Source organism: Symphalangus syndactylus, chromosome 20, assembly GCF_028878055.3.
Source record: "Symphalangus syndactylus isolate Jambi chromosome 20, NHGRI_mSymSyn1-v2.1_pri, whole genome shotgun sequence".
Lineage (NCBI taxonomy): Eukaryota > Metazoa > Chordata > Mammalia > Primates > Hylobatidae > Symphalangus > Symphalangus syndactylus.
Genome location: NC_072442.2, coordinates 49,579,552 through 49,592,091, shown reverse-complemented (window position 1 = coordinate 49,592,091; position 12,540 = coordinate 49,579,552). Strand labels below are relative to the sequence as shown.

Below are 12,540 nucleotides of genomic sequence, written 5' to 3'. Positions count from 1 at the left end.
GGGGTGTTGGCCCCAAGTCCCAAGGCCACAAAGAATCTGGTTGGTTTGCTGTCGGTCCTGGGGGCGGCCCCTGCCACTGCTGGGGAAAGTGTGGTGTGGGGCCAGGGGTGATGCTCTGTGCCCAGCACCTGTGCAGCAGCAGCACCTTGCAGGCACATCTCCCAGTCCCGAGAAAGCCTGCACGCCCACCTCCCCGGCTCAGCCACTGGGCAAGCAGGAGGTGAGGAGTGGACGGCTGGCCCAGGGAGGGGCGGCCGCCCAGCACCCCGGGGCTGCGCACTGCAGCTCCGCAGGCCACCCGCCACCCTCTGGTCTCTGAGCCCAGGATGCGAGGATGGCCAGACCATCTCTGTGCACCCTGGTGCCTCTGGGCCCTGAGTGCTTGCGCCCCTTCACCCGGGAGTCACTGGCAGCCATAGAACAGCGGGCGGTGGAGGAGGAGGCCCGGCTGCAGCGGAACAAGCAGATGGAGATCGAAGAGCCCGAACGGAAGCCACGAAGTGACTTGGAGGCTGGCAGGAACCTACCCATGATCTATGGAGACCCCCCGCCGGAGGTCATCGGCATCCCCCTGGAGGACCTGGATCCCTACTACAGCAATAAGAAGGTCTGGGCCTGGGAAGGCTCCCTCTGTCTGTCTGCCACCCATCCGTCTGTCTGTCTGCCATCCATCTGTCTGTCTGTCTGTCTGTCCCCGGGTCTCACAGCCTCTCTCCCCACCTTAGACCTTCATCGTCCTCAACAAGGGCAAGGCCATCTTCCGCTTCTCCGCCACACCTGCTCTCTACCTGTTGAGCCCCTTCAGCGTGGTCAGGCGCGGGGCCATCAAGGTGCTCATCCACGCATATCCTGCCCAAGACGGGAGAGGTGGGAGGGATTAGGGATGGGCGAGATGGGGTGCTCTGGCCCAGGAGACCTCTGTCACCTCCCATCCTAGCTGCTTCCTCACTTTCCTTGACCCTGCCCCACGCTGTTCAGCATGTTCATCATGATCACCATCTTGACCAACTGTGTATTTATGACCATGAGTGACCCGCCTCCCTGGTCCAAGAATGTGGAGTAAGTCACCCCGCTCCCTGAGCTCCCCAGCCCTGGGGCACAGCCCATCTCAGGTGTCTGCACCTCTGTGTGGCGCTGCTCTTGTCTTTCAGGGAGACACACTGTCATTGTGACCCTCATCCACACCTTGAGCCCCTGGGGTGGCCACACTATCACTTGCTAGTGTCCTTAGCCGCCTGAGTGGCATATTTCATTTCTGTGTCCCTCCCTTCTAGGGGTCTGTCGTTGCCACACTCACCCCTGCCCAGGTGACATGCCTGCCCCGGCCGGCCCTCTCCCCCCCAGGTACACCTTCACAGGGATCTACACCTTTGAGTCCCTCATCAAGATACTGGCCCGAGGCTTCTGTGTCGATGACTTCACATTCCTCCGGGACCCCTGGAACTGGCTGGACTTCAGTGTCATCATGATGGCGTGAGCAGGAGCCCCAGGACATCCTGAGGCTGGGGTGGGTGAGGGGAGGGGGCCAGGCCTCAAAGAGGGCAGCTGCCTGGGCTGAGGGCTGCAGGGGACATTGGTCAGTTGTGCAGATAGGGAGCTGCACAATTCTAGAAGCTGCCATTCTCAGGGTCTGGCTCAGCACTCTCCTGATGGACTCCTGATAATCACATGAGGCAGCTCTGACCCACAGACCCATGGGTCCTCACCTGCTGGGCGAGCCGGGCTATCTTTGCCATCCCCACTCCCCCAGAGCTCCTGCACCGTCCTTCCTAACCCTTGGGCTCCCAGAGGAGCTTTGGGCCTGTCTACCCTGCCCCCCAGACCCTGTGGTACCCCCAATTTCTTGGGAATCCTCATCCCAGGCCTGGAGAAGCCCTGATTTCTGTCCTACCACCCACTCTGGGCTCTGACAGTCCCCATCCCCCTCCACCCCCTACCCAGGTACCTGACAGAGTTTGTGGACTTGGGCAACATCTCAGCCCTGAGGACCTTCCGGGTGCTGCGGGCCCTGAAAACCATCACGGTCATCCCAGGTACTGGGGAGGTGCAGGGACCCTCTACCTGAGCTGAGAGACCCCCGTACCATGTGTAGGCCTGGAGCCTGACTCAGTGTCATAACACTCCCAGGCTGGTGTTTTTGTAGAACTCAAAGCAAAGCCTGGACACAGAGGGGCCCACGTGACCAGAGGGCAGATGGGGTCCTACGTGGAAGGGCATTTGAGAGGCAGCATGGCAAGTTGGTTAAGAGCACAGACTCAGCTGGGCATGGTGGCTCATGCCTATAATCCCAGCACTTTGGGAGGCCAAGGCGAGTGGATCAACTAAGGTCAGGAGTTTGAGACCAGCCTGGCCAACAAGGCAAAATGCTGTCTCTACTAAAAATACAAAAATTAGCCTGGTATGGTGGTGTGCACCTGTAGTCCCATCTACTCAGGAGGCTGAGGCAGGAGAATCACTTGAACCTGGGAGACAGGTAGCAGTCAGCCGAGATCATGCCACTGCACTCCAGCCTAGGCAACACAGTAAGATTCCATCTCAAAAAAAAAAGAAAATAAATTAGCTGGGCCTGGTTATGTTCTCCTATAGTCCCAGCTACTTGGGAGGCTGAGGCGGGAGGATAGTTTGAGCCCAGGAGGTGTGATTTTGCTATGAGCTGTAATTTTGCCACTGCACTACAGCCTGGGAAAAAGAACAAGACTCTGTCTCAAAAAAAAAAAAAAAAAAAAAAAAAAAAAAAGCTCAGATTCTGGAGCCTGACTGCCTGGGTTCAATTCTCACCTCTACCACTTCCTAACTTTAACTTTGGGCAAGTGCCTCGCCCTGTCCACGTCTCAGTTTCCTTATCTGTAGAATATGGAGACTCATAGTACCACTCCTTGGATTGTTGTAAGGATTAAATGCCTTAATATCTGTAAGGCCCTCACAGCCCCTGGCCCATGGTTTGTGATATATACGTGTGTGCTCAATAAAATAAGCAGACCGAGCAGAGCAGAGAGAGACACAAAAGGCTCCATGAGGAAAAGTCCGAGCCCTGAGAGCTCAATTAGGAACACACCAGGCACCTGCTGAGCAATAGGTTCAGAGCAATTCAAAAGTAATTCATCAAGAAGCATGAAATCAATAGAATCCAATCATTCAGACCCGCAAAAGAGCATGTAGAGAAACTGGAGATTCTCTCCCAGTAAAGGAGAGAAAGAAAAGGGATAGAGATCAGGCTCTGGGAAGAGGGGAAATTGTTAAATCCTAATGTGAGAAAGTACCTGAGGCCAGGTGTGGTGGCCCACGCCTGTAATCCCAGCACTTTGGGAGGCCAAGACGGGTGAATCACTTGGGGTCAGGACTTTGAGACCAGCCTGGCCAACGTGGTGAAACCCCGTCTCTACTCAAAATACAAAAATTAGCTGGGCGTGGTGGCACGTGCCTGTAATCCCAGCTACCTGGGAGGCTGAGGCAGGAGAATCACTTGAATCAAGGAGGCAGAGGTTGCAGTGAGCCGAGATCACACCACTGCACTCCAGCCTGGGCGACAGAGCGAGACTCTATCTCAAAAAAAAAAAAAAAAAAAAAAGAAAGAAAAGAAAAGACAGAAAGAAAGTACCTGAGCCCTCTTCTAGTCTAAAGCCCTCTGACTGCAAACGAGGAAGTTGTGAGACCCAGGAGAGGAAGCACTTCCCAAATTCCACACTGTGCATTGGCCACTGAGCCAAGACGGCGTTGCCTTTCCTCTGTGCCAGCTGCCAGCATTCTTGGGGCACAGGAGGGCTTTTATAAGGAGGCTGCCGAGAATTGTTTTCCATATCAGGATAAGAAAAGGAAATGAAGTCATATTAACGCAAGAGGAACTATGATTAGGCCCAAGGAAGAAGTTATGGCTCTTCCATAGGTGATGGGAATCTGCCCCTGGGATTCTTTCAGCATCGTTTATGCCTTTCTCTGTCTAAAGAATATAATGACGTTTCAAGGTCAGTCTAGAGCTTCTGCTGTTCCTCGGGTGTTACTAGGCATTATAAGGAAAAGGGTTCTGTGGTCAAATATGTTAAGGATACGTGGGATTAAAGTTTTTGTTTAATAGGCCAGATAAGGTGGCTCATGCCTGTAATCCCAGCATTTTGGGAGGCCAAGACAGGCTGATTACTTGAGGCCAGGAGTTCGAGACCAGCCTGTCCAACATAGCGAAACCTCATCCCTACTAAAAGTACCAAAAAAATGAGCTAGGTGTGGTGGCACGCGCCTGTAATCCCAGCTACTTGGGAGGCTGAGGCAGGAGAATCACTTGAACCCAGGAGGCAGAGGTTGCAGTGAGCCAAGATCACGCCACTGCATTCCAGCCTGGGTGACAGAATGAGACTCTGTCTCTAAATAAATAAATACATACATATAAAGTTTTTGTTTATTTCTGCAGGACTTTTCAGAGCCTTTGATAGGATCAACTACATAATGACTCTCCAAGAGCAGAATCTAGAATGCAGCTTTTCCCAAACATTATCAATGCCCCCTTTTTAAGGGCACAGCATGGGAGATTAGCATTCTATTGAACACACTTTGAGAGCACTAACCTAGTGACATGTATTAAGCTCTGCTGTATGCCTTTGTTTGCTCTATAGGTCAGGCAACAGCCCATCAGGTCTTTATAGTTCATTCTCCTAGTGGCTGAGCGTCTGTGGCCATTTGAAGGCTCCAGATTGAGGATGTGATCAGAGAAGGGTGGGGTTAATTTCAGAAGGCTTCGGGGAAGTAGTGGTGCTCAGTAAGTCAAGTCTTGAAGATGGAATAGGAAAAAGCTTGGTGGTGGGGGCTGGAGGGGCTCTGTTATCACCCTCCCTGCCCCCTGCCAATATCCTTGCCCTCTCTGCGGTCAGGGCTGAAGACGATCGTGGGGGCCCTGATCCAGTCGGTGAAAAAGCTGTCGGATGTGATGATCCTCACTGTCTTCTGCCTGAGTGTCTTTGCACTGGTGGGACTGCAGCTCTTCATGGGAAACCTGAGGCAGAAGTGTGTGCGCTGGCCCCCGCCGTTCAACGACACCAACACCACGTGGTACAGCAATGACACGTGGTACAGCAATGACACATGGTATGGCAATGAGATGTGGTATGGCAATGACTCATGGTATGCCAACGACACGTGGAACAGCCATGCAAGCTGGGCCACCAACGATACCTTTGATTGGGACGCCTACATCAGTGATGAAGGTAAGAATGGAGGGTGACGGGCAAGGGGGATCCTATCCCAGTCTCTAGGGTAGCCTCTGCCTCCACATTTTCTTTTTTTTTTTTTTTTGAGACAGAGTCTCTCTCTGTCACCCAGGCTGGAGTGCAAATGTGCCATCTCAGCTCACTGCAACCTCTGCCTCCCGGCTTCAAGCGATTCTCCTGCCTCAGCCTCCCGAGTAGCTAGGATTACAGGCATGTGCCACCAGGCCCAATTAATTTTTGTATTTTTAGTAGATAGGGTTACATCATGTTGGCCAGGCTGATCTTGAACTCCTGACCTCATGTGATCCTCCAACCTCAGCCTCCTAAAGTGCTGGGATTACAGGCGTGAGCCACTGCACCCCGCCCTGTCTCCACTTCTTATGAGACAAATAGTATGGCGAGGACCTGAGCTTAAATCCAGCACTTGGCAGCCTGTGTCACTTCTGACTAGTCACTTGATCTCCCCAGCCCTCCGAATCCTTACCTATAAAATCAAGATAACAATACCTTCCTCAAAGGGTTACTGCAACAACAAATGGCAAACTGTTTTGAAAACCCTAAAGTGCCGGGCACGGTGGCTCACGCCTGTAATCCCAGCACTTTGGGAGGGCGAGGCAGGCAGATCACCTGAGGTCAGGAGTTCCAAACCAGCCTGACCAACATGGTGAAACCCTGTCTCTACCAAAAATACAAAAATTAGCCGGGCATGGTGCCGCATGCCTGTAATCCCAGCTACTCGGGAGGCTGAGGCAGGAGAATCGATTGAACCTGGCAGACGGAGGTTGCAATGAACCGAGATCATGCCATTGCACTCCAGCCTGGACAATAAGAGTGAAACTCAGTCTAAAAAAAAATATCCTAAAGCTCTCACTATGCAAAGCAAGAGTCTATAGTTCCTACTCCCTAACCTGTGCACCCCCTGTTCTCCTTCATCACACCACATGTTCACATGCTCACACCCTGGCAGGGTCACCATCACCCACCCACACACCCACATCCTATTTACATATGCATCTTCACAGGCACACATGTCAGAAACACACACATTCTCACACAGCCACTGTTAGTCTACATAGTGCCTTCTTGAAAATTAGGAAAAGGTAACCCTTCTCACCCTGGCACCTGGATTCCAGCCCCCACTCACCCTTCACTCAGGGGCCCTACACAGGTACACAATAGCCCCATGCACACACGTACACGTTCCCTCTCTGTGCCGCTGCTGCGTCGTGACTTTTTACCCACACTGGGCACTGGGCTGACAGGGCTCAAGCTGAGCTCCCTGCCGAGTCCCTACCCAGAGATCTTGGAACTTGGAGCTGTCCTTAAAGGACGGGGAAGAGGCAGCCAGGGAACATCCATTTGGTTTATGTGGTACACGCAGACCTGTCCACAGGTGTGCAATGGGCGCAGGTGCTCACACTGTGTCCATGTGGGTGACTTGCCTCCTTTGTGGCCTCCGATTCCCAAAGGGAACTTCTACTTCCTGGAGGGCTCCAACGATGCCCTGCTCTGTGGGAACAGCAGTGATGCTGGGTAAGTGATGCTAAGGGATGCAGGAAAGGCGCCCCAGGGGTTTTGGAAGGTGGGAGTTGATTAGAGACGAGGACCTGGGGTGGATGGGAGTGCAGGGAAACCTGTGGGCATGGATGGAATACTTTTCTGTGGGACACAGGCAGAACTGATGGATTTTTTTCCCCTGGGGTCCCCATCTGTCCCCAGCTGGAGTGCTCCTCCCACCCTAAACCCAGCCCCCTGTCCTATTCCCAGGCACTGCCCCGAGGGTTACGAGTGCATCAAGACCGGGCGGAACCCCAACTATGGCTACACCAGCTATGACACCTTCAGCTGGGCCTTCCTGGCTCTCTTCCGCCTCATGACACAGGACTATTGGGAGAACCTCTTCCAGCTGGTACAGCTGCCCCCACCCTGCCCCCCAACCCTATAGCCACTCCCCCTCCATCCCTGCAGCCTCTTCAGGACCTGATGGGGCCTACCACAGGATGGCCAACCCCCCAGCTGGGCCATCTCCTCATGGACTCCCACAGTGCCCTTATAGGAGCTTGTGCTCTCTGAAACTGGACACCTGCCCCGAGCCAAGCCACAGCTTTAATTCTTTCCACACCTTTGCTTTCAGAGCCAAGGTCTGGAACTAGCACAGGCACAAGCCCAGTGTCCCCTAGGCCTCACGATAACCAGTAGGGCAGCTTAGAAATCCAATGCTGCCTGCCGGGTGCGGTGGCTCACGCCTATAATCCCAGCACTTTGGGAGGCGGAGGCGGGCGGATCACGAGGTCAGGAGTTCGAGACCAGCCTGGCCAACATAGTGAAACCCCGTCTCTACTAAAAATACAAAAATTAGCTGGGTGTGGTGGCACACGCCTATATTCCCAGCTACTCAGGAGGCTGAGGAGGGAGAATTGCTTGAACCTGGGAGGCGGAGGTGGCAGTGAGCCGAGACCACGCCATTGCACTCCAGCCTGGGTGACAGAGTGAGACTTCATCTCAAAAAAAAGAAAGAAAGAAATTCAATGCTGCCCATACTTTATTTGCCTTCTACTGTTTGCAGGGAAGGCAGGCTGAGTCTGGAGTGACAGTGCCTTCTAATGCCTGGTGATGTTTCTAACATTGATGGTGTTGATAACAATAACAAAAATAATAACAGCTACTGGTCGGGTGCAGTGGCTCATGCCTGTAATCCTAGCACTCTGGGAGGCCGAGGCAGACAGATCACTTGAGGTCAGAAGTTTGAGACCAGCCTGGCCAACGTGGCGAAACCCGTCTCTAAAAATAATACAAAAATTAGCCAGGTTTGGTGGTGAACACCTGTAATCCCAGCTACTCAGGAGACTGAGGAAGGAGAATCACTTCAACCTGGGAGGTGGAGGTTGCAGTGAGCCGAGGTGGCACCACTGCACTCCAGCCTGGACAACAGAGCGAGACTACATCTAAAAAAAATAAATAAATTGATTAGATAATAATAATAGCTACTATTTGTTGAGTTCTTACTAGGTGCCAGGCACTGTGGCAAAGCTAGAATTCAAGCTGACCCCAAACCCATGTTCACCAATTTTCTGTCCTGGCTCTCTGATATCAGGATGCCTGGCTTCGGTCCTCCTCTGAGCCAGGAGACCAGAAACGTTTGAGTCCCAAGTAGATATTTTGAAGTTCCCCAGAACATGGCTCAGCATGCCAATGATGGCCATCAATTCCCCAGGTTCTGTGAGGGAGGGGCTCTGCTTACCCATCCGGGCAATGGATGTATGGAAAGGGGCACTGGGTCAAAGGAGGTGGATGTCATGGGACCCCTCCACTCCCTCTCCCTCCACTCCCAGACCCTTCGAGCAGCTGGCAAGACCTACATGATCTTCTTCGTGGTCATCATCTTCCTGGGCTCTTTCTACCTCATCAATCTGATCCTGGCCGTGGTGGCCATGGCATATGCCGAGCAGAACGAGGCCACCCTGGCCGAGGATAAGGAGAAAGAGGAGGAGTTTCAGCAGATGCTTGAGAAGTTCAAAAAGCACCAGGAGGAGCTGGAGAAGGTCTGGACTCAGGGAAAGGAGATAGAGGACCCAGGGTTCTACCTGCCCTCAGCTGGGGCTGCCACTGGCTTCTCCCTGGGGGGCCGAGGGTGAGAGAGGACACGGGGGTAGGGGTTTTGAGGCAGAAGGAGCAGAAGGCCCTGGGCTGGGAGCTTTGCTGGTGGCAGGGGAGTGGAGGGATCCAAGCAGTAGAAAAAGCATTTCTCTGCTCTGTGCCTCAGTTTCCCTGTCTATAACAAGGAATCTGGAGTAGCTAAACCTGAAGTATTCTTCCAGCTCAAATATTTCTGGTTTTGTGATGCTTTCTGGGTAGTGGAAGAATCCATACTGAGGGAGGGGCAGGTCCTGGTGAGGCCCCAGGGAGCAGCTGACCAGTTTCTCATTCTGTCAACAAGTGGAGGGTTAGTCAGGGCATCAGAGTCAAGGGTCTTCAGGGCAGAGGGTCTTTAGTCACTTTGGTCCCTACCCTGTCACCCCCACCACCATGGAGGTTGGTCCCTCCCCCACCTGCACTAAGTTTGACACAGGCCAGGAAGAGGGGCTGCCAACCTGAAGGACTCTGGAAGAAGCTCTGAGGGTCAATTAGTCCATCCCTCTGGCTCAGAGCTGTACTTCCCGTCAGTCACTCTTGCTCGTCTACAGGCCAAGGCTGCCCAACTTCTGGAAGGTGGGGAGGCAGATGGGGACCCAGCCCATGGCAAAGACTGCAATGGCAGCCTGGACACATCGCAAGGGGAGAAGGGAGCCCCAAGGCAGAGCGGCAGCGGAGACAGCGGCATCTCCGACGCCATGGAAGGTGAGTGCCTTGTGCCCCCGTGCCCACTTAGGTAGGGGTGGAGCCTGGCTGGACTGGATTCAGGAGGATAGGGATGCCATGGAAGGTGAGTGCCCTGTGCCCCCTCTACCCATTCAGGCCCCTGAGGTCAGGGTGGGGCCTGGCTGGACCAGCTTCAGGACAGTAACTTAATATTGGATAGAAGAAATGGCTGTGATAAATATAGTCCTGTCTTAACCTGGCCCAGTTCTAGCTGCAAGGCCAGGCTGCTATGGGAACTGGGGGCTTCCGGGAGGGCCTTGGGGGCTGCCCAATGGGAAGCACAGGCTAATAATACTAACCAGAAGGCCCAATGTTCCGGAAACCGGACATCCTGCTCCTCAAGTGTTCTCTGGGTAAAAGTTAAAGGCCAAAAGTCAAATTCTGCCCAAGCAGAGTGACAGACTCTCCAATCCCTGTGCCGCATGCTGAATCTCAGAAGAATAAGGATGTCGTGATAAGAGGGGGTGAATAGACATGACACGACAGATGGATGGACAGACGGACGGACGGACGGACGGATGGATGGATGGATGGACGGACGGACGGATGGATGGACAGACGGATGGATGGATGGATGAGAGGGAGGGAAGTGGAAAGGCAGGAGGGAAGGAGGAAGCACAGGAAAAAGGGACAATAGAGTAAAGGAATTCTGACACACAGAGATCTGGTTCCCTCCCCAGGTCGGCTTGCCTTGTGCCAGGGAGTTGGGGGCCCTGCAGGACTTTGCAGATCTCTAGAGGTCATCATGTCACCTGACCTTGTATGACAGGTATCCAGGTGCCCATATGCCCTGCCAGAGGGTACCCAGGGAATGCTGGGGGAGGAGGCCTCTCCACCCTGCTGTTCCTGGGACCACTGTGAGAAGTTTTGGGCCTCAGACACTGTTTGGGCACCTGCAGAAGCACAGAGTAGGGGTGGAGGTGCAGACTGGGGAGGCTTTGAGTGAGACTCAGTGTGCTAATTACTGGGTGTGGGGGGGAAGGTTCAGCCACCCTCCCCGGCATGAATCCAGGGTCTCCATGGGGCTGCCACCCACTCCAGTCCCTTTTCTTCATCTTTGAAATGGGAGGCGCTGATTGTATTTACCTGGAGGCATTGATTGTATTTACCTGCTGTGATGAGTAAGTGAGATCATGCCTGGGCCAAGGACACTTCGCATGTGTCCCCACCGTGCCCCATATTTCCACACAGCCAAACAGCCCACCAAGGCCAGGAGGAGGAGGAACAGCTTCGTCCCACGGTCCTTACAAAGCACTCATGGCTTTGGCGTGGCAAGAACAAGAGATGTTTCTTGAAAGCCACTCTGGTGGGAAAGAATGGACTGGCTGGGGACACTTTGGAGGGACCGGTATTACCCACAGTGCATCCCCGAGGGATCTGTCTGTGCAGAGTGGCACTAACCAGCAGCTCATGGGGCTAGAACCCAAACCCCTGCAGTGGCCTCCCGCCTCTCCCTGGGAACTCGGACCCAGACAGATTAGGGCATCTCACAGGCCAGGCTCGCAGCCCTGGGCCTCTGGGAGGGGGTGGGCGTCCTGTCCCGCTCCCTGAGGGGTGGGGCTTTGTGGGGTGAGTCAAGAGGGTGGGGCTTGAGGCAGGCCATTGAAAGGCGGGGCTTGGGGAAAAGTTTGCTGATGAGGTGGGCCTGTGAGTTACTGCACTAAGGGGCGGAGCTTCGGGAGGAGGCGGGGCTTCCTCAGGAGTCGGGGGGAATGTGGGCGGGATTTAGAGGGGCCGGACATGAGGATGCGCTCTGCGAGGGGGAGGAGCTTGGAGCCGGGGGTGGGGCTTTGAGGAGGCGGGGCTTTGAGGGGCGGGGCTTTGAGTGGGCGGGGTTTAGAGAGGTGTGTCCGGAGGGTGATGCAGTGAGTGGTGGTGGAGATTGAAGTAGGGGGCGGGGCGGTGAGGACGCAGGCGTTCCAGAGGTGGGGCTGTAGGCGGGGGTTAGAGGGCGGGATCTGGAGGGTGCTCACTGAGGCTGTGGAGCTTGGAGCCGGCGGCGCTCAGAGCGCGGAGCTTTGGGGTGAAGCCATGTGGGGCGGGGGTTACAGGGGAGGTGACAGTAAGGGTGACGCAAGAGGCGGTGGAACTAGGAATAGGCCTTGCTAGAAGGTTGAGATGTGGAGTGCTAAGGGGTGGGGCTTGGAAGGTGGAACCAAAGCTCTAGGTGGAGCCGGGGGCACGTGAGGGGATAATCCTCACCAGATACCTGCTACCACCCCTCTCCCAGAACTGGAAGAGGCCCACCAGAAGTGCCCACCATGGTGGTACAAGTGCGCCCACAAAGTGCTCATATGGAACTGCTGCACCCCGTGGCTGAAGTTCAAGAACATCATCCACCTGATCGTCATGGACCCGTTCGTGGACCTGGGCATCACCATCTGCATCGTGCTCAACACGCTCTTCATGGCCATGGAACATTACCCCATGACGGAGCACTTTGACAACGTGCTCACTGTGGGCAACCTGGTAGGGAGGGGCGGAGGAGAGGATCATTCATGGGCAGGATAGGAGGGGATGGGGCCCAGTGAAGCTCTCTGGCCGTATGTAAATATAGGGCACGGTGGGGGACACATGCGGAAAGCTGGGGTTATTTTCCCAGCATATGGGGGCATGAGTTGATGTGGGGGGGTACTTGGGGTGATCTGTGGCACACAGAACTGGGGTTTCAGGACATTTGGGGGCAGGGAGATGGGGGTGAGGCGCTGGGCTTCTTAAGGTCCAGATTCTTGGGGATCTGGGATCCAGACCATGCCCTGGAAGCAGGGATAAGGAAATGGGGGTGTGGAGATAGGGGTGAAGGGGCTAGCTGACAAGTCTGTCCACTTCCAGAAGTTGTCATGGGCCTGAAAGGAGCTAAGGGATCTGGCAGTGGGACCTATAGCCCTGGCTACCCAGGACCAGTGGGCTGCAGGGGTTACTCCCCCAGCCCTCACCTATTTCTGCAGCGTGGCCAGGCTTCTCCTCTTTCCAGCCCTTTCCTGCT

The 12,540-nt window shown here is 54.5% G+C and overlaps 1 protein-coding gene across 1 annotated transcript in view; it reads left to right on the top strand.

The window, feature by feature from the left end:
- Window positions 1–258: 258 nt before the first annotated feature.
- SCN4A (sodium voltage-gated channel alpha subunit 4) overlaps window positions 259–12,540 on the top strand; it is a 34,409-nt gene continuing 22,127 nt past the window's right edge. The window contains exons 1-11 of the mRNA XM_055257544.2: window positions 259–607; window positions 726–844; window positions 970–1,059; window positions 1,345–1,473; window positions 1,942–2,033; window positions 4,860–5,192; window positions 6,665–6,728; window positions 6,963–7,104; window positions 8,528–8,737; window positions 9,380–9,533; window positions 11,785–12,023. Coding sequence (XP_055113519.2) covers window positions 335–607; window positions 726–844; window positions 970–1,059; window positions 1,345–1,473; window positions 1,942–2,033; window positions 4,860–5,192; window positions 6,665–6,728; window positions 6,963–7,104; window positions 8,528–8,737; window positions 9,380–9,533; window positions 11,785–12,023 — 1,845 coding nt within the window. The 5' untranslated portion in view covers window positions 259–334. The remainder of the gene's footprint in view (window positions 608–725; window positions 845–969; window positions 1,060–1,344; window positions 1,474–1,941; window positions 2,034–4,859; window positions 5,193–6,664; window positions 6,729–6,962; window positions 7,105–8,527; window positions 8,738–9,379; window positions 9,534–11,784; window positions 12,024–12,540) is intronic.